Source organism: Electrophorus electricus, chromosome 4 (assembly GCF_041902795.1).
Source record: "Electrophorus electricus isolate QZ-2024a chromosome 4, ASM4190279v1, whole genome shotgun sequence".
NCBI classification, from domain to species: Eukaryota; Metazoa; Chordata; class Actinopteri; order Gymnotiformes; family Gymnotidae; genus Electrophorus; species Electrophorus electricus.
The window spans coordinates 24,504,548-24,525,981 of NC_137500.1; the positions used below are offsets into that span (position 1 = coordinate 24,504,548).

Here is a 21,434-nt window from a genome sequence, read left to right on the forward strand (position 1 = left end):
GGTTTGGGCTGTTGGTCTGACAAGGTCCAGCAAACAGTGTATTTAGTCATTTCTTTGTGGTCAGCAAATTGCCAACACCGTGATGGTGTTTTTTTTGTTTGTTTTTTTGTTTTTTTTATAGCCACACATACTAAAGCAGAGAGTTATTTAACAGAACCAAATCTAGTGCAACACCTATAAGATTTTGGACCCCCATAGCTTTAGGGTGGACTTATTGCCTTAGGACTTATTAAACACTTATTAACAACTTATTAAACACTATAACAGTCTGTCAGCCATTATTCAGCCATTATTAAATGGCTTGAAATGCCTTGATCGTTGGTCTACTCTCCACTGCTCAGAAAAGGCCCATGACGCATTCATCTCTTGTCGTCAAACGGCTGCAGGTCTCACGTGGGCCTTGGGGCAGGCGTTTGGGTCTCCTCGAGGTCTGGAGTTTTATGGGAAGGGCAGATGGAGGAGTTGAAGGAGAAGCAGTCAGCAGACCCTCCCCAAAGCCTGGGCTATTTTTTTTCTCCTTTTTTCCCCCCGCTGCTTCCATCTGGCCCGTGTGTCTGAATGGTACTCCTGTGGGTGGTCCCCGGGCCTGTGGCTTCCTGTTGCCCAAAGAACTGTTGCTTGCTGTCCGTTGCTGATGTGCTGCACCTCAGAGGCGAAAGGGGTTGTTCTGCGGTCGAATATATCAAAGCACAGAGCGACGCACTGCCAATTGTCCAGTTAGCACCATCGACCTGGTCTAGATGAGCTGCAGTCCTCTCGTGGCAGCACAGAAGGCTTTTCCGTTCTGGTGCCGGGTCTTTAAAGGGGTGCGGCTGCACGCTGGTATTTGCGAGCAGCCGCTTTTTTGTTTACACGAGAATGTTTGCGTGCGGCGGGGGATGGGACCGCTCTGGGAGCGCTGCCTGGCCGAGGATGTCGCACCACTAAAGAAACGACGCACCTGTACCCACGGCAGCTGTTTGCCGTGGGTCGGGGGGGTTGGACGCGAATGATGGCGCTGTTTGCACGGTGATGCTGTGGAATCTGGGACAGGTGCCTCCTGGAGTAGGAGGGTCATGAACAGGCAGTTATGGGCCTGAGAGAACTGTATAAATGGCACCCTTTTCTCCCCAGAACCGGCATGGTAACAGAAGCTCCCACATGCCCTCCTGATCATGATTGACGTGGCATCCAAACAATGTTTGTCCTGGAAGACAGACGGTGCCCCTGGTAGGGAGGAGCTACTGAAATGCAAGCAGGATGCTATATTAGCTTCCAGGAGAATCTGAATTTTACTGTCTTAGTGTGCTAGAACTCAGGTATAACACAAGTGTTAGAAGCAATTATGACCTGGGCTGTGATCCAATATAAATACTTTTATTTTATTGATGATGTTCCGCATGTCTCCTCATTTCCAATGGAATTCTTGTATGCAAATGAGCAGATATTTAAAACATTTGTATACAAATTGCAAAAACTGGACATATTGTACAGATAAAGGGAGCCGGCGTGCAAAACCTAGTGCTAGTGGAATGTGTGGGGATAGAAGTGATGCTATCTGATTGGATGAAGGAGTGGGGGTGTGCTGGCACAGAAGAGCATTGTTCCCCTGTAAGCCCCGGGGTGGGGGGGGGGTCGCTTCCTGCTGATGTCTGCAGTGGTGTAAGGGAGAGGGTGCGTCTCATGAAGGTGTGAAGGTTAAGGGTCACTGAGCAGAGCTTTAGGAATCTCTCACATCTGTACGCCTCTGTCCCCTCCAGACTGGGAATTGTGATACGCCCTCTCTCTCTTTTAATAGGTTTTTTGTTTGTTTCTTTCTTTCAGGAAAAAGAAATCCTCCACAACATCTGCAAACTTGTCGTTTTTGGTTGGAACTCTACAAAACAATTCTGGTGCCCCTTTTGCTCACGCTCTCGACCTTCCTAATGACCAGATCGGCGGTTTATTAAAGTTTTATTTGGGAACCTATTCCACCAGTCAGGTAAAAGCATTTCTGAGATGCAGAGAGCTTATACGGAGAAAGAAAAGGCCTTCCCAATTACAGGCAGTATATTAGACGCAGGATAATTGGCCTGAGTAGCGCCGATTCCGTGCCAGGAAAGTGAGGTTTGGGCTGTGTGCCTGCTGGGAACCAGGTTTCCACACTAAAATGAAGGACAGGCTCGCCAGCCTTTACGCGGAGCCTGAAAACCGCGCTGCAACTTTCGTTCCTTGATATCAGCAGAACCAACTCAGCTCGGACCGGTTTTGTGATCAATCTCCTAACTGTTCTGTTATGCTGAGATGAAACTTGCCCTACATTTACGCTGAGATGAAACTTGCCCTACATGGCAAAACATCTTCTCTGAGTACAGCCATCATGCTGAAGAGCTGCTTAGTGTTAGATGTGAGATATAAGTTAACCATTAAAGAAAGAAGGAGCACCAAGCAATCAGACCTGATCAGTTTTGCCATTTGTTTACCTCAGAGATATCAGATAAAGGTCAGATAAGCCAACAGTTGCATAATGGAAGAAAAGTGTGTTGTTGTTTTTTTAATTTGACACCTAGCAGACCCTTTTCCCATCTACATGTACCTGTGGCTCTTGCTTTGAGTGCTTTGTATTGGGTTTTCTTCCATGTCAGCGGAGACTGATGTTCTGAGCTCAGCAACATGCAGGAAACAGCACTAAGACCACCGAATGCCTCAACATTCCCCTAAACTACTCTTTAGATTTCATCAATAGAACGACATGTGCGATGCGGCATCAGAAGGCAGCGAATATATGTATTATCATGAAGGAATCTCACTGGGGCGCTTTCCGGCACGCTGGCCTTGTTTCTGAGAAGCCTTGTTCTTGCATGCGTGTGCTGCTACGCGTGTTGCGGGTACACGTGTACGGAATGCGCGTGTGGTGCTGGGCTCGGTTTCCAGCTCCCTTCTGTCCGAGGCACCCTCCGCCCGCCTCTCCGAGCCAGAGCTGGACAGCGGCCCGATTGTGCCGACACTCTTTAAAGGGCGGGTCGTTTTCCCGGTGGTGACTGTGCTCGACTTGACTTGACCGCCGTGCGCCGTAAAGGGCCGCTAGTGGACGACGTTTCCTTTTCACGGCTGACCCCTGGCTAGTTTTGTGGTTTCTCTTCTAATGGTGAAGGGGAGGGGGAGGCTGATCTTAGATTAGCCACAAAAGGGCCCTTCTGTCCTCGGTGGAAAAAGAGGGCAAATCTTCCCATCGCCCTCACAGTTTAAAGGGCCCGTGCGACACGCCCCACCGTAATTTGAAATCAAACGGCATGCGTAGCTTTCAGGTTTTTAAGAGCAGTCCTTCGTGCACTGAACAGAAGGGGCTTGTTTTTAAGGAGCTTGTAATTTTGTTTGAAAAGGGCATGTTAGCACACCGATGCTGCTGAAGGTGGGTGGCTCGAACAGTCCCATAAAGGTCAAAACAAGACAGGGTGCCATATTTACTCCAGAAACTGAATTAAAATAATCATTTTATGAGTCATGGGGCCTTTTCTTTAAGAGCGTTCGTTGTTTTGTAAACTGGACACTATTTCTTCTGGCTGCTATGGAGCCGACAACAATATTCCGGCAGTAAAAGGCATCTGAAGTGAAGGATGTTTGGGTGGGTTTCTCCGACTTTTTTTTTTTGGGGGGGGGGGGGGGGGGTTAATCTGTACGTTATTAGGGTGAGTCTGAAACCTCAGCGATGCCAGGCACACATTATCGAAGATCCGTTCTCCACCGAGCTGTCCCTGGTGCCATACATGAAACCCGGAGGCCTCAGCCACACCAGGAAACCACCAGGCGTTGGCTGGCCTGGGTTCACAAAGAAAGAATGCACAGCTCCGTCCAGCTTAAAGCCGCGTTTAGGATCGGATCTGCTGAGCGGCTCGCTGGTAACGTATGGTTTTTGAAGTTGGAGAACTCTTGAATCCGTGGCACATCAAGAGGCTTACAGCCCCAGAATAACTGTCAAAGTGAATTTGTTTTGTGGTCTACAGATACATTCGTATGTATGTGGTCTGTATGTAGACTGCAGTGCATGGCCATGAGTCTTATGCTCTTTAAAGCATTTCACCTGCAGGTAACAACCCAGCTTTCACGTGATGGTCGGCCAAGGTGTTGTGGGACACTGAGCAGAACCCACGGAGCCATCAGTCACATCTAGACAATGATTAATTAGGCTGTTGAACACTCGAGAACAGAGCAGCGTGTGACACTCCATTTGATAACGATAAGAGCCATACAGTGGGAGGACTCATCAGGCCAGGCTAGACAAACACTCCGAGGGTATTTTTACCCACTGGTAATGGACCGTGCCCCCCCAGAGCCTTCCTGCTCGCCCATAAATAGGCCACTTGCGTCCGACCGTGAAGTGATGGGTAAAGAGGCTCTGCGCGTTCACCCGCCTTTCCTACACTCTTCCTTCACCGATGCCGAGAGCCGTCCTGCTGGTGTCGGAGAAATGCCGCACGCCAGGCCGGCCAGTCCGAGATCCGCTCTCTGTTGGCGTCCGATACCTGTTGCATTAGCAGCGGCCCCTCAAACAGGCATTTGGAGCGTGCTGCGTGCACACCATCAGAGCTGCCCACAGCACCGCAGGCCCGAACCAGACCCTGCTGCGCGGCTCCGCGGTTCCTTCCTCCTCCGCATGGACGCTCCCCAGAATGCAGTTCGTGTGCAAGGGGGATGTAGCTCGGCGGGGGGGCACTGGGCTTGTCCGCATGAATGAAGACCTTGTTTTCACACACAGGCAGGTGGCCTTGCGGCAGTGTAAAAAGCCCACTCAGACATCAGAGCCTGGGGTCTCCTGGGTCTTAAAGGAGCAAGACCTTGCACTTAACACACACTGATACATACACGAACAACGGACACGCGCTAGACCAAACATACTCCTGCTGCTAGACCAATTAGGCATCAGGAATGCTCTTTGTAGGGGCCCCGGTATGAGCGATTACTGGGCAAGCCAACAAGGTGACTAAAAAGCCTCGAGGGGGCATAACCCAGCGCAAACAGACCCCACTATCTTGTAAGTTTGCTCTCTCCTTGTGTTTCTGGGGTGAGGAGATTGTGGGAGTAGTGCACAGCAGACAGGCAGTGGGCTCCGGGGAGCTTCTCTTTATTACTGGATGTTCCTAAACATATTTGCTGCAGACCCCCAAGCAGCAAGCTCTCACGGCACTGCCGACATAGTACACAGGGTGAAAATTACTGAGAGCAAGGATGGGTTTTTTTTTAGCGTTTCAGCCATCCCGGGAGACATGTCTGCTTCTGGACGGTGAGACCAGTCTTAGTCACTTCAAACTCATACAGAACCTACACGAAGATCAAGTGTTCTGTGGTTAGGGAAACTGTTTGTTTTCTCTTAACAATTACACGATTCGTTTTTAGGGAAATGGTATGAGCAAACACTGGGTTTTGAACAGGTGTGCTTAGTCCCCAGAGAATGCAGGCCAGTGGGTGTTTGGAAAGCACCGTTGTGGGGAGCGGTGAATGTCAGCAAATGCAGTGTTCTGTTGGTGTTCACTCACACACACACACATACACACACACAGATGAAGGCCATTCCCTGTGCAATGGGGCAAATTAGCTTTTTCTTCACAAAGGTTTTTAGGCATTTCATAAAGGCAGATTATTAACCATGATGCCTTGCTCACGGCACTGACTGGACACATCCCAAAAGAAATCCGTCAACATGCATGGCAACACATCCACAAAGCTGCAGAGCTTTGAATAACTCATGCTTCGGGTCTTTTCTGCAGTCGTGTCGAACTAATATGAGATCGGACTGTCCCATCTACGCAAGCCGATCTGTCCGCGCTGATCTGCCTTTTAGAAAAGCCCGAGCTGTACTAGCTGAATCGAATTGCTTTGACTTAGCCGATGTGTTTTTAACTGAGCCTGTACGTTTCTCGTTTGCTGTTACGTATGCGTCCATACCCTCATACCCAGCATGCAGTGCGGTGTTGATGCTCCCACTGCTGTAATTCCTTTCCTAGCTGTAAATGCCACATTATACAGGGAAGTGGTAGCTCAGTAGCTAAGGCACTTGAATTGTAATCATAAGGTTGCTGGTTCAAACCCCACCACTACCGATTTGCCACTGTTGGGCCCTAAGCAAGGCTCAAATTGTGCTGGTTTTTCAAGACTGTTTACTGTAAAGCAGTGTAGTTGTTTTTTTGCAGGAATTTATGACCCAGTCATGGATGCAGGCAGAGCCCTGATCTTCCATGTCCTGTACTGCTTGAGTGCATCTTTATAGACTCTTTCCCCCATGATCACGCTATGCCAAAAGAGCAAGAGCGTGTGTGAGACTGCTGGAGCCACCCTCATACTGTGCGCGGTAACCTGTGCTGATCACAATCGTGATCTACAAGGACCTTTTTTTTTCAGCTCGTAAAGTCTGTATTTGAGGTATTCCAAAACACTTGGCCGGGTTCTTGGCACGGCCTAAAGACAGAACACGCACTTGGAAACACTCTAGAAGGATCTTCCTTCCCTGGAGGAAGGATGGGATAGATCCCTGTCTTCCTAGTGGCACGCCACACATAAATCATGAACAGGGCTCACATTATTGTTTTATTTGGGCTCCTCGGTAAGGGTGGACGGCCTGTTTCCTTTGGCTTGGCGGCATCCTTCGCCCCGAAGGCCAAGGCAAAGGTTTGTCATGGCACAGAGCACAGAAAGGGCGAACAGGCCTCACGGCGGGGTGGGCGCTGCTTTGCGTACAAGCCTCCCGTCTCTTCCCGGGCCCAGGATGTCCACATGAAACACTGGCAGGAAGCCACTATTTTAAGGGCACGCTTTTGTAAACACAGGAATGACTCGTAAACACGACAGGCCAGATTTCAAAGGGTTAAAAGAGATCGGACAGATAGTGAGAGAGGCTGCATTTTGAACCATACTTGAAAGCGCTTTCCTTAGAAGTGACGTCTTTAGAAAGTGTCGTAACCGTGCCGAGACCATTCTGAAACCTCTCTGAAGCAAAAAACAAAACGCTTTTGGGCTGCCATTACGCAATGGCTTCCATCTGACAGAGGACTGAAGGGAGTTGAGTCTTGACTCAGAGACAAGCTGGGTGGGGCTGCCGGGAGAACCCAGTGTATCCAGTCAGACGACCGGGCGAATTGGGGGACGAACTGGGGCAAAGTCCCATTCACAGGCTATGGGAATGGCTCCCTTCAGCCACCCATGAGAGGGAGAAAACTGGAAGAAGCCTGTGTTTCTCTTAGTCATGTTCTGCTGTAGCCTTTGATACATGTAATTGCTCCTTGGAGGACAAGTATTAAGGAAAAGGGTTGATTTTGATTCCCGACCCCGAGCTTCCCAGTTCTTTGACATGTCCGGCGTCGCAGCCGCAGGCCTGTTTATTCAGACGCGGCTGAATCCGGCCTTCCTTCCTTCGTCTTCCTTACCGAGGTTTTCCTGGAACTGCCAGGTCTTGGCTGTAGTTTAATCAGCGTTTCTAACGCGGACGTTTGTAGCTCATAGTTTGTTGAAAAGCAGTTATTTAGACCAAAGTGTGTGGTTCTCGACTCAAGTTACTGTGATGTTGAAATCTTTCTCCACTTTCTCCACTTGGAGACTCCTGTCTGGATACATGGAGGCTGAGAAGGCATATGCACCATGTCGGTGTGAACAGAGCTGTCACTTCAGATTGCAACATCACCTAGGTTTATGGGAGCTCCTTTTAAGTATGCAGACAACCATCTGTTTCTACATTACACTGCTGTTCTTAGAGATTCTGTGGCTTTGATTTCTAGATGAAAATGGCACATGGACCATCAAGCACAGTTAAGACTCAGTCAGGGGAAAGAGAACTGCTTTGAATGCAAGTTGGCAGACTTTCATCTGTTCAGTTGAATAAGAGACTTATCTGCATTCTTCTGCTTGCCCTTAGTACGTGCCCCGATCAGACTGGCTCACCAACCCATTAAAATGTTTTTGTTTTTTTTTTGGTTTTTTAAAGAGTGTGATAGTTGAGACTTGTTGAGACTGGAGATGTTGTCTGTTTCAGAACCAAACTATAAACCGTAATTTATGCATTTGGCAGTAAAAGGCAACGACAGTCTTACTTCGTGTTTATAAATCCCGGGGTGACAGTTAATGGCACTGCTGTACTTACAGAGGTGGACTTTGGCACTTCTGACTGTAAATCAAAAGTAGGAATAGAGTTACGGACGTTGCAAATGAATTTATCCAGTCTGTGCATTCCTAAAAATTCTCTTTTCTCTTTCTCTCTCCACAGGTGTCCTCTCCCTGCCGGCCTATTTCAGCCCGTACACGGAAGGCCAGCAGGCCGGGGTTGAGAGCAGAGAGGATGCATATGCCCAGCTGGAGTTGCGCACGCTGGAGCAGTCCCTCCTGGCTACCTGTGTGGGCAGCATCTCGGAGCTCAGTGAGTCCACGCCTCTCCCGTCTCCGTAAACCCTGGCGGATCCCGGCCGTCACGTTTTGGCTCTCGCGCGCGCGTGCATCCGAGCCGGGGCGGGGGGCGGGGGGGGGGTTGACGGTGACAGAGGCGTGCGGCTGGATCAGTCCTCCTTTTCCATCCTCATCACCTCTCCGATGTCGTGAAAAACTGGGCCGTCCTGGCAGCGGGGAGTCGGAAGCAACCCTGCGGAAAAGCTCTAACTCATTAGCATACAATAATCAGATTTCTCCCCATCTAACGCAGAGTCGTGTTTATTTACGTCTGGGCCGAGGCTCCGTCCCCTCCGAGCTGCGGCGAGGCGGGGCTGAGGCCCAGCACGCACGAACTTGCGCTCCGAGCCTGCGCATCCAGGGTCCGTCTGTTCCTGTGGCAGAGAAGCGTGGGAAAGGTGATGATGCTGGCGCTGTTTATCTTTTCAGGACCATTAGCCCCATTATTCCTCGCTCCTGGTGAGCACGCACCTTGCCCGTCTCCGAGGGGGAGGACGGAGGCGTGTTTGCTCTCTAAACACTGTGGTGTGCTGGAAAAGATTTTTTTTTAAAAGACAGGGTGGGAAAAAAAAAAAGTGAGCGACGCTAGAACGCGGCTGAACGAGAGGTTAAAAAGCCCAGACCCCACGTGATCCCATGTGTCGGCCATGCTGACCCAGGAGAGCCTGACCTTTAGATCAGCTGCTCCTGTTCCTTCTTCCCCATGTGGTTATGTTACACAGTGGAAGGATATCACAGTGGAAGTTATGTCATGCTCACAGTGGAAGGATATCCTGAATGGTGCCCAGCTGGGTATCAGGTGGAGGAAGTGTGGGGGGGGGGGTCGATGTATCCCCTTATCGGTATCGTCCAACGTCTGGCCTGGAACGGCGCACGGGGCATCCTCCTCGGTGCATGCTAAAGGCCGGTGCTACTTTCCCAGTGCTACTTTTTAAAACATTTTGGCTCAGACCCGCTGTTTTTATCGTTATGTCACGACGAATCTTGTTTGAGCTTCTTGCAAAGATCGTGTTGGTTTTGAGTTGGTTATACAGCTGCGTTCGGCGTATAACTAATGAGATGTAGGGCATTTCTGAGTGATTGATGTTAAAGTCGGCATGGAAATTCACTGGGAAAAGCCGCTTCAGTGTGTTTGGATCTGTGGTTGCTCAAAATATGGGCGGCTTGTGCTGCACAGCTGTGGGGTTGCCTCAGACACAGACAGGGCCAAGTCCTGCTTCAAGACATCTTTGGTTACAGTGCAGGTATTGTGGCAGTGGGTGCTGAATGCCTGAGTTATCTGGCTGGTTTGGAAAGTCAAAAGCAGGCAGAGGACACAAGAAGAGTTCTGATGGACAGAGTTATGAAAGTGCTGGGCACAGCTCAGCCTGTTAATACCCACTTTCATATTAATTCAAACACATACGTGTTTTCTATAAACAGTAAAAATGCAGCGTAAAGGGAATCCATTGACCTGTTGGCTGGACGGTGCTTAATTTTCATACTCTCTGTACAACCAGATTTGTTCCATAACTGGAACCAGCATTACTCCAATCATGGGTAGTAAATCATTTTGACACTGCTTTCATTCTTTCTTTACGTTGGTTAACGTATGAAAATCCGATATTTCCCTGGGGGGGGTGAAGGGTTCTCTCTATTACCTTGCTCTTCCTCCTCTTGGCTTTGGTACCTGCCCGTGCGTGTTTACCCAGCATGCCGCAGGCCCAGCGGCGGCGCGGGGCGTGTAGTGGCTTGGGCCAGCCGGTGGAAGAGGCAAATTTCCTCTGGCGAACGTCTGCACACACACTCCACTGTTTGTGCTGCTGCACAAGGGTGCGTTGATGCGGGTGAGCGGCCCGGCACACGGTCGGCCAAGTGAGAGTGCTCTTTGTGCTTGGGGTGTGTGTGGGGGGGGGTGATGGGGACCATGCTGGCATCCCATCCGCAAGCGCTCGGGGCAGCGCAAGAAGCCCTGCCCAGGGGATTGGGCAGACAGTGGGGCATCTGTCCAGCCCTGGAGCTCCTACATCCTACATTCAAGCTGCTCCTGCTGCCACACAACGCACAGCAAGCCGTAATGCACTGTGTGTTCTCATACCTTCCTATCATAGCCAACCTTACGTCTTTTTTGGCAATTACACTTACACTTGCCAACTTTTCCTGCTTCTAGTTGCACCTCCTAGGACCTGATAAGCACACTTGTCCAAAACATCCTGTTTCTTTGGAAGTCCTGTGTGCTACACTGATACTTTTACTTCCTCACCAAACTGGTCACCATATCATCTTGCAGTATTACTTATGGTTCTGTTAAAACATCAGGTCTGCTTTGTTGTGCCAAGAGATGGATGCTACCAGAAGAGCTTTGAGCCCGAGAATACTGGATTTACTCTGTTCAATCCCACAGAGCCGATTCTCTCTGAGGGGATAAGCATCAACAGCAAAGCCAAGCACAGCCTTCCTTTTGCAGCCCAAATTTCTGCAAGACCCCTCCCACATCTTGTCTGGACACAAAGAAGCCCTTTTAGCTACAAATGAGAGTCTTGGGCTCTTAATGGAGGGACCCTCTCACTACCAAACCACCCACTCTGGTTAGAAATTAACCCAAGGCGTAATTATCTCAATGGAGCATTACTTGTTCCCACAAATAGACCAACCAGCCCACAGCGCCTGGGCTTTCCAGTTTCGTCTGTGCGTTGTTGCGCATGCTAGCCCTGCTAATCCGGCGCTTACCCAGTGTTCACTGGGGAGAGCGAGAACGAGGCCCGACTTGTCCCTCTGTCTGTCTGCCACCAGTCCCGACTGGCTGCTCCTACGGGTGTCCCGGAGGGCCCAGCCCCACCATTGCTCCTCTCTCCCTCGGGGAATGGAGGCATGCGAAGGCCAATGCCAATGCTAGGAACTTTTTAAAAATCCTTTTCCTTTCTCTCCTTTTCCAACAGCGCGCAGGATGATGAAATGAACCATGGCAGCGGGTGCATGGCTCGGAAGATGATATTCTGGGAGTCGTCTTTACTTTTCGCTCGCTGTCTGCGTCGTTATGACTCACTCCGCTGTGCCTTCGTAGTACTAGTGTGTGTGTCAAGCGAAGGTCACCGCTGGACCAGCTGTCTTGGGTTTCATTTAGTACTTATTGGGTCAGTTCTGGTTACCTTTGACGGTTAATTTTACGGTGCTTTTCAAAGCTGCTTGATGTAATACGTCTTAGGAGATTGTTGGTAGACCGGAGATGACGCAACAGGCTTGCAAACTCCTGACCTTATTTGGAGTGTCTCTTTTTTATCTAATTGATCTAATCACCATGTGCAGGCAGTTAAGGCACTCGGGCTGACTGTTGCAGGTTCATGGTGTGATGTCATCTGTTTGTTCTGGACGGTCCTGCGGTGCTATGCGAAAGCAGCCAGGCGTGTTTGAACTAAAGCTTGACATCTTTGCCTGGAAAGAGCACATCTCCCCACTCCTGTGCTAACCAATCACGTCCCTGTCCCTTCCTGTCAGGTGACCTGGTGTCGCGTGCCATGCACCACATGCAGCGACTTGGCTCGGGCCGGCCCGGCCTCAGCCCGGCACGCCACAGCCGCAAGCAGCACGTCTCTTGGTCGCCGGATGCCCTGCACACGCTCTACTACTTCCTGCGCTGCCCTCAGATGGAGTCGATGGAGAACCCCAACCTGGACCCACCCAGAATGGCCCTGAGCAAAGAGAGGTGAGGCACCAAGCACCTTTTCCCCTTCTCTCCAAAGCCATCAAGGTCGCCAACACGCATCAATTAACACCCAACAGCTCATTCATATGCATGCGAAGTCTGAGAAAATCCTAACGGCTAGAAAAATCTTTCAGGGCCTGTAATGATATGCTAAAGATGTGGGGATCTCCTCAAATCTCTGTCTCGGAGCCACTGTTATGGGAGGTCTTTACATTTGGACTTGATGTGGGTTCTTTCAGAGGTGGTCCATTTCTGGAATGTACCTTGTGCCGATCTTCCTCAGTGCAGAGAAAAGTGAAATTCGTTAAAGCTCTCGTGACACTGCTGTTCTCTGCAGTAAGGAAAAAAGAGCAGCAACAGACAGCTGGTGAAAGCAGCAGTCGGCGGGACCCTTGGTGCACGTGCCCCGCGCATGGGCTGACGGACAGAGGAGGAACAATAGGGCGAAGCCGTTACTGTCGGGGGGGAAGAAGGCCCTAGCAGACCTTCTCCTCTTATCAGAGATGTCTGCCTGGCCTGAGGGGAGAAGCAGGGGGTCGTTAGTCCTGCACACAATGGGAGAGTTCTCACCAGAAAGCTAGGATTAACTGGACAGTAGATCCGTGAGCTATTACAGATTACAGACTATAGATGGACTTTTCTGGTGTGTGTGTGTTGTTTTTTTTAATCATTCGTACCTAACCTTAAATCCAGATTCCTAACAATAATTACAAACCTTAACAGTAAAGTTCAGCCTTTTACCAAACGTAACCCTACACAGAAATGCTAAAACGGCACATTTACATTCAGCCTTTCTTTAGTGTTTGTGGCATCTGTGCCATGGCCGGCCCCCTGTCTTTATGGCCCTCAGAGGTCTGACAGCCTCCGACTCTCAGGCCTGAAGCCTCTGTATACGTTTTGATAGTGTACATTCACGTGTCTGATAACTGGGGCCTTGGTCAGACCTTCACACGCATTGCTTACAGCTGGCCTGCATGCTGTGCAGAACACCTCAACCCAAATAACAAACATGAATGGAAAAAAAATAAGGTGTTCCACCAGCTCACTTCAAAGAGAAACGGTATCTCCACCACTGCCAGGCTTTCAGCGCAAATGGAGTGTGTGTGTGGTAGGGGAATGGGATCCAGGTGGCATTCTGGCTGTGATTAAACACACTCCCTACTTGAGATGCCCTCGTCATTTATGTTATTGCAAAGTCCATTAAAGCTTTGTTAGAAACTCAAACTGCAGTCTCGCTCTGGCAAGCTGCGTGTGGTCCTGACACAGATCAGCCACTGTACAGGCAGCTTCGAGGGGTCAGGGAGCTCTTCATATCATAAGCAGAGGTTAGTGCTCTGTATCTTGTTTATGGCAGCTCAGGGCACCCAGCCTTCGAGAGATTGTGGGTGTGTGTGAGTGTGTGAGAGAGAGCGAGAAAGCGAGGTCAGAGGGGTGGGTGAAAAGAAGCTGTGGGTGTTAAACGTCAGTGGCACTGAGAGACAGCATCCACACCCAGCAGTCTGTCCAGAGACAAAGCCGTGCATGCAGAAAGGGAACAGGAGATGAGAAGTGGCCATTACGAGTAGGCAATAACAGTAAAGGTGGAATTAAGCCATAAGGGAGGAGCAGGCCTCTTGCTTTAGGAGTGTCTGAGGGGCCGTACTTGAAGCCTGGCAGCAAAAAAAAAAAAGTATCAAAACTCTTGATTTCAAAAAATATTGATTTGGGACCAATCTGTTGGGTGTGTGTACAAATAATGCGCAGGAAAGGTAAAACAAGGATGAATCATCATGCTCAGCCAAACCACATGAAATTCCTGTACATGACAAAAGGGTGTAACATGCCCCTACAACTTCCTGCCCAGCCGGGTGACTCTAGGCCTCTGAAGCGTGGCGGACAGGCCGTGTGGTCCCAGTGGCCTCGGCTTACTCACGGTCATACATCTCCCTGGGTGACCTGGTCACAAGGACCCCATACATGTCTGCACGCTAGTGGCTAATTAGCACGCAGCCATCTCCGGTTTCACTGCGCCCAGCCGGGCCCGGGCTTTGATGTGGCTCACGGCCCAGCTCAGGTTGCGGGTCGAAGGCCACGGGCTGAACTTGAGCCCCCGAGTCAGACGCAGGGGTCAGCGTGGAGGCATAATCCAGGGGCCTGGCCGAGGTGAGCGCATATGCGCCGAGTACACCAGCGTGGCCCTCTAACAAGCGAACAAAGCAAAGGTTACAAATGTTTGGAAGGGCTTGGATTTCACACTGCTTCGCTTTCCTTCACATAAGAGCAGGTCACAAGAGTGGACTATCGATCAAAAGCATTTGAGTGTGTGTGTGTTTATGGAGTTGTAAAGGAGGGATGGTTTATCTCAGCAGCTTTGCTTGGCTGGGGCTAACACAATATCACTCATTTCCAGGGATAAGAGCTTTTGAAGGATCAATAATTGCATTTAGGAAAGGAAACGTGCTAGTGGGTATATTCTTGGGCAGGACGCCAGGTCCTTAACAATGTTCTGGTAGCTATCACTGTTTTCAGCCCAAGTTTTGGGTTAAGAAAGCCATCTCCATCTCACATGTACACGTATAGAAATTCTCTCTCTCTCACACACACACGTACGTGCGCGCGCCCCATTTCCTGGTGTTTCCTCTACATCAAATCCTTGGGGGCTCTGTAAAAGCTCTTAAAGATAAATTTAAAACACCCACTATCATTCACACACATTCCTCTTTCTCTCTCCGGCACTCGGAAATAAACATGCTGGCTAGTCTGTAATCTCTTAGTCCTGATGGTAGCCCTTGAAGAATCTTGAAGAACAGCAGCTCCTCTCTGCTCTTCCACTCAGTGGGCCAAAGCCCCCGGCCACCAGCACCAAAGTGGTTTTGCTCATTTGGTTAGATCAGCTGTTTCCCACCAATGTTCCTTCTTCCTCTCACGCATATCCCATGTCCACACACATACTGCTAATGTACTTCACACACTCCAGGCAGGTGTCATCCGTTTCTGTACGCCAGGCATAGCTGGGTCACCTTTTGGGACGAGTCATTGTGTTTAAGTTGAGCTTCAGCACGTCCAAATAGATTTAGCCGAACGGTAACGTCTCTTGAAGTCTTTTGATTGTAAAAAAAACTAAATGAACTTGGCTTTTTTGTACAAATGACCGTGTTTCAGCATCTTATAATAGCTCTCAGTCATCTGCACCCATTCTGTTTCTTCGTGGCCGTGGATGAACATCGTTACTGTCCTGTGATGGGGTCATCGCTGTTACACGCGTTCACGGTTGTATATTTCTCAGGAGGCTGCCAGGCTCTGGGCAAGGCCTTCTTCCGGCATGTCCGCTCCCGCTGTCGGACACTCCAGCCGAGCTCAGGAGAGGAGATCAGCCCAAGCCGGGGCAGAAGGCACAGTGCTCACCCCCGTCTGCATCTGCTGATCTCAGTACAGCTGTGCCCTTTAGCCTTTAATGACTCATATTAGGACTGGAGTAGGGGAAACTGAATATAACTATGAGCTAACATGGCTAACAGTAAATGATGCGAACAGGCTCTCGGCTGGCTTTGTTAATATCATTAACGGCATTGGCTCCCCCTACTGGCCGCCGCTTTGCTGACACAACAGAGCAGAGATAAGCCAAAGGCTGACATACCAACAGCTGTTCACAGTTGTGCCCGAAACCCTTCCACAGTAAACTCCTTTTACTGAATCTCTGAAATCTTATAAAAATAATAAGTGTCTGTTTCATTGTGCTATTTCATGAGTTCCTTCCTATGTTTTTTGATGCCATGACATCACTTTGCAAACTTGTATCTATTGTTGACACTCATTTAACATCATTTTTCATCACCAATGACTGCACTGGCTTCACATTCCCTATACTCTCTCATCCTTTAGATGCAGCCAGTAGAAGAATCCACCTTTCTTGTGTTATCATGTCCGTTTTAGTGTGTTCGGAAGGCCAGGGAGTGCGGAGGTGTGGTCAGCTGCTGTTGGCCCTCTGGGCTTAAGGATGTGACAGACTGAGCCTGCTGCTGGTGTCCATGCAGCCCCGACACGGCTCAACAGACCGCCCGAATCCCCCGGGCGAGTAAAGCGCGACGCTGGCACAGCAGAAGGAAAAATCGCTTGCCCGGTTGGGCCAGTTCACGTTTCGCCTGATGTGTTAACAGAACAACGTAACTGAGGCCAAATTCAATACACTTGCGTATTTAATCCCTCGTTATGCAAAAAATGGTCTTATTCGAACGAAGGCGTGAATGGATACGATGCAAAGCGAATCCACAGCTTCGATCCCTCGGGGGAAGGTTTTGACCCATCTGTACCCGAGATGTTGGCAGGGAGTGTCCCACCCAGCCAGGCAAAAGCGGCTCTTGCCGCAACACGACAAATCTCTGATGAAAAGCCTGATGAAAAATCAGTTCATTAATTAATGTTACCAAAGTGATTTAACATGGAAGGTCATTTAAGGTGAATTTTGTGTGTTGTAAAACTTTTGTGAGATATTTCTGAAACCGTTGATTATTGCCAAAAGTAAATAAGTGAAAGTATATTGTGAGAATGCACACTTATTTTAAGATTAAAGAACCTTTATTAATATATTAGTGTGTGTGTTTGTTTGTGTGTGAATAAGCAAGATTTGTTCGGGACAATAGTAATATGGCTCAGGACAGTGCATTTCCCAGTTGCAAGTGGAGGGGAGTTACTGCTGAACCCAGAGGGGCTCTCCGAACACCTCGCCCATGTTGCATTTCCCGCGTCTTCCCCAGGCCTTTCCTGCTGCTCCCACCCCTCATGGAGTGGATGCGCGTGGCCATCGTGCACGCAGAACACCGACGCAGCCTCCTGGTGGACAGCGACGACGTGCGGCAGACGGCGCGTCTGCTCCTGCCCGGCCTCGACTGTGAGCCCAGACTGCTGAAGTAAGACCATCCCCCGTGACCTCCCCTTTGATCCCTGACCCCTCATCCGCCCTCTCTGACTGGAGCATGACAAGTTCTTCATATTCTTTATACATACAGCTATATTACAACTAAACAAGACAAAACACTTTTGCGCAGTTATAAATGCATTCAATACATATACACTGGTAAACAGTTTTGCATGTAACCTAATGCTTTTGCGGTTTTTAATGTTTAATCTAAGGTATGCTATAAACGCTTGTAAATTTCTACCACAACAACACAGTAACAAAAGAGAGTAGAGGGGCCTGTGGACCCCTGGGGGCCTGATTCTTTGGGATTTGGGACTGCAAAGGGAAAGCTACTCCTCCCAGGACACAGTCAGAACTTCCAGGAAGTCCTCCTCCTTTTGCCAAGCTCATCTTGTTTTTGTTTGTTGTCCTTTTTTCTTACCCCACATATTCTCTCTCTCTCCAGGCCAGAGTGCTGCTTTAGTTCCTTCAGGAGGTTGGACGCCAAGGCCGCCACCGACAAGTTCCAGCTGGACCTGGGCTTTCGCATGCTCAACTGTGGCCGCACGGATCTGATAAGCCAGGCCATCGAGCTGCTGGGGCCCGATGGGGTCAACAGCATGGATGACCAGGTACCACGCCCTCTAACACCACCTCCTCACTCCTCCGCCCAGACCAGGCGCTTTGAGGATTGGTCCGGGCCTGTGGGAAAAGGCTGAGGTTTATAACAGCGCTCCCTGTTCTCCTCTATCTGTGTGCGTGTGCAGGGCATGACCCCTCTGATGTACGCCTGCGCGGCCGGAGATGAAGCCCTGGTTCAGATGCTCATCGACGCTGGAGCCAACCTGGACGTAGTGGTAAGTGCAAGGCATCCGTTCTGGCTGCGCGCCGAGACCCGGGCCCTGCTGTTTTATGAAGGCTGACCCCCCCACCCCCCCGGCCGGTGCCCGTCTCCCAGGTGCCAGCGTGCTCACCGAAACATCCCTCCGTCCACCCCGACAGTCGCCACTGGGTGGCGCTGACGTTCGCCGTGCTGCACGGACACATCGCTGTTGCCCAGGTGAGCCCCCTGCTGACCCGAGCAGTGATTATAGACACCAGGTCTAAGATCACAGCTGGTAGCAAAGCAGTTATGCATCGTGTGTTTTGGTAATAACCTTCCTCTCTGGTGAAGGGTTGTATTCTGTTTGTTGGTCAGTATGCTCACCTGACAGCTGTGCTTGTGCATGTTTGTGTGGTCAGCTCCTCCTGGACGCAGGGGCGAGCGTAGAGGGAGCAGCAGTGCGTAGTGGGCAGGAAAGCGGCGCCGACACTCCGCTCCAGCTGGCATCCGCAGCAGGTGGGCAGCAGAGCTCCTGCGCCGGCCACAAACCCGCCTCTCCCTGCTTCACCCCGAGACCCGGGCACGCTCCCTACTGCCCCTGCCACATCCATGCATGACACCAGCACTCAACTCCGAAACCCACTCCCTGCCCTCTACTGCTGGAACACCTAAAATAGCCCTATGATGGCACCCTCAGCCAAGCTCCCCAATGAACTACCCGATGGGAGCTGACTGAATTGGGTCAGGAGCCTGCGCGTGCGTGTGTATTTGTGTGGTGATGGAGCAAAGGCTGCTTCCAGCTTTGGGAGTGTGTGGGTGAGAGGCTGCGTTTGGATTGCTAAGGGGTGTGTGTAGCTGCACGGTCAGGCAGTAGAGCAACACGTCCGGTCCAGCTGCCCCCGCTGACCCGGCCTCTCACTACGGCTCTAACCCACTCACCTCTTTCTCTCCTCCTGTCTCTGACTCCATCACTTTTTCACCACGTTCTCTCCCCCCACCTTCTTTCCTTCCCTCTGCTTTTCTGCAGGGAACTATGAGATGGTGAGTCTGTTGCTGGCACGGGGGGCCGACCCCCTGCTGAAAGCCCAAGAAGGAAACGGTCTTACCACATCCCTCTATGAGGACATGAACTGTTTCAGTCACGCTGCGGCGCATGGCCATAGGTACACGGCTGGAACAGATAAACACAACTTTTAAGATTAGTCTCCCTCTCTCTCTCTCTCTCTCTCTCACACACACACACACACACACACACACACACGAGTAACCTCTCCCAAGTCCACACACACATTCACACACTATAACCTCTCCCAGTCCCCACCAGACCAACACTCTATAACCTCGCCCAGGTACACACACACACAAAATAAACTCTCCCAAGTACACAATCACAAACTATAACCTCTCCAAAGTACACACACACACACCCTATTACCTCTGCAAAGTACACATACTCTCACTATAACCTCTTCCAAATACACACACACTCTCTGGCTCTTCTGAGACTCAGTACTGCCATCTCAGACTGTGGCCTAGCATGTCATCAGACCTATAAACACGAAGGCTCGTGCACACACACACACACACACACACACACACACACACACACACATTACAATTTACAGCATTGAGAAGACACACTTGTCCAGTGTCCAGAAGGGCTCTGTTGTCTCAGTGGAAGTAATGTTTATGCTATGCAGTTGGGCCAGATTAAGGCAGTCAGTGCAGGACAGCACGCACAAGGAACACAGACGTCACCACCTGATCTATGGCCAAACTGCGTAGACTTACTATTCTGTGTGTACTTACTGTTCTTACTTATATTGTGTAGACTTAGTATTCTGTGTACACTTATATTGTATATATTTACTATTCACAAGGCAACAAGTAAATAAATTGTACAAATTACTTTATATAATAGAATGGCACAATTAACACTTAGTTTTTCCAGTGCTACGTGCCATATGCCTTAGAATTTCTGTTCAGAAGCCCTTCTGAGGTAAGTAGCAGAGCTGTCGTCGGCATAGTCACGCTCTCACCGCGTTCTCCTTCCTGGTCGCAGGAACGTGCTGAGGAAGCTCCTCTCTCAGCCACAGCAGGTGAAGGAGGACGTCCTCTCGCTGGAGGAGATCCTGGCTGAGGGGGTGGAGGGCGAGGTTCCGCACCCCCCGCCCTCACCGAGCCCCAGCCTGGCGTCGGACGGGGGCCAGGCCCGCCTGTGCAAGGCTCGCGCCAAAGCCCTGCAGGAGGCGTCGTTCTACAGCGCGGAGCACGGCTACCTGGACGTCACCGTGGAGCTCCGGTCCCTGGGTAGGCCAGCCGTACGTCGGTCGCATGCTGCATACCGATACGAGGACCAATCAGAGTGCGATCATCAGGGCCCGCGTGATGCGGTGCACGGGACTCGGTAATGCTCCCAAGCTGACTCCCTGCCGCCACCCCCGCAGGAGTGCCCTGGAAGATGCACGTGTGGCTGGAGTCGCTGCGCAGCGCCCAGCTGCAGTCCCGCGCCGGCGTGACGCTCTCGCTGCTGCGGGACTTTGGCTCTGTCCCGGAGGAGGAGTACTGCGAGGAGCTGCTCTCCGTGGGCCTGCGCCTCCTCTTCAGCACCCTGCGCAGCTGCAAGGTAGCAGCCTCGTCCGCTTCACCGCTGCCTACGTTAACGCGACAGTCGGGACTAAACACTGCCCTGTGTGTGTGTGTGTGTGTGTGTGTGTGTGTGTGTGCGCGCGCGCCCAGAATGAAGCCATCATCCAGCAGCTGGCCTCTATCTTTAGTCACTACTATGGACCTGCTCCTCTTCCTCCCATTCCAGAGATGAAGGTCACACTTTCAGCCCAGCTCGGTAACCCTAACCCCATCAAACAGAGCAATGTCCTTAAAAATAGAACAGCAATATTTTGCCGTGCCAGACAGTGTTCCAGAAAAATACCAAGAAATCCCCCCCCCCCCGCTGTTTTGACTCTTACTTCCTTGCTCTGTCTAGACCCTCACTTCCTGAATAACCAGGAGATGTCTGACGTGACGTTCCTGGTGGAAGGGAGGCCGTTCTACGGTCACCGGGTTTTGCTGATCACGGCGTCTGAAAGGTGAGAAGCACCTCATAATGAGGAGGGAATGCCAGAAGTGAGGCAGCAGGGGGTGATCGCGGGCGACGCGGTGATCACATCAGTTACACAGATCTCGGACCACGCCGAACTTAGAAAAAAAAGCTGGTTCGTTTCCCACCGTTTTTTGTTTCGTCGAGCTCGTTTCTTGCTCTCTGAAATCCCAGTAGGGTTGAGCCGAGTAGAACTTTCCCTTCCTAAACAAGTGCAATCTGTGTCCAATCAGGTTCAAGTCTCTTCTGGGCTCCAGCAGCGCTGCTGGGTCGCAGCACTGCAAGGACATTGAAATCAGTGACGTGAAGTACAACGTTTTCCAGGTACCGTCCCACTTCCGTCCCTCTCTGCTTACACCTTGGGCAGGGGCACGCGGGGTTAATCGCTTGCGCAAATGTGCGTCTCCCAGGTGATGATGTCATACCTGTACTGTGGAGGAACAGAACCGCTGAAGCTAGCTGTGCCAGATCTGCTGGAGGTAAGAGAGCGAGTGTGTGCGAGTGCGTGCTGGCTGCAGCAGCTTGTTACACTAACAGTTCTCTTGTTTATAGTTAGAAACAGATGTTA

The 21,434-nt window shown here is 50.6% G+C and overlaps 1 protein-coding gene across 2 annotated transcripts in view; it reads left to right on the top strand.

Moving 5' to 3' along the window:
• abtb2b (ankyrin repeat and BTB (POZ) domain containing 2b) overlaps positions 1-21,434 on the top strand; it is a 33,811-nt gene that overhangs the window by 10,141 nt on the left and 2,236 nt on the right. The window contains exons 2-15 of one of the 2 annotated variants that reach the window (XM_027016409.3): positions 8,210-8,359; positions 11,860-12,067; positions 16,801-16,953; positions 17,410-17,575; positions 17,711-17,800; positions 17,902-18,003; positions 18,186-18,282; positions 18,794-18,929; positions 19,829-20,076; positions 20,214-20,392; positions 20,506-20,611; positions 20,753-20,855; positions 21,100-21,190; positions 21,277-21,345. In XM_027016409.3, the coding sequence (XP_026872210.2) occupies positions 8,210-8,359; positions 11,860-12,067; positions 16,801-16,953; positions 17,410-17,575; positions 17,711-17,800; positions 17,902-18,003; positions 18,186-18,282; positions 18,794-18,929; positions 19,829-20,076; positions 20,214-20,392; positions 20,506-20,611; positions 20,753-20,855; positions 21,100-21,190; positions 21,277-21,345 (1,898 nt within the window). The remainder of the gene's footprint in view (positions 1-8,209; positions 8,360-11,859; positions 12,068-16,800; positions 16,954-17,409; positions 17,576-17,710; positions 17,801-17,901; positions 18,004-18,185; positions 18,283-18,793; positions 18,930-19,828; positions 20,077-20,213; positions 20,393-20,505; positions 20,612-20,752; positions 20,856-21,099; positions 21,191-21,276; positions 21,346-21,434) is intronic. The other variant, XM_081712859.1, reaches the window with a different exon arrangement.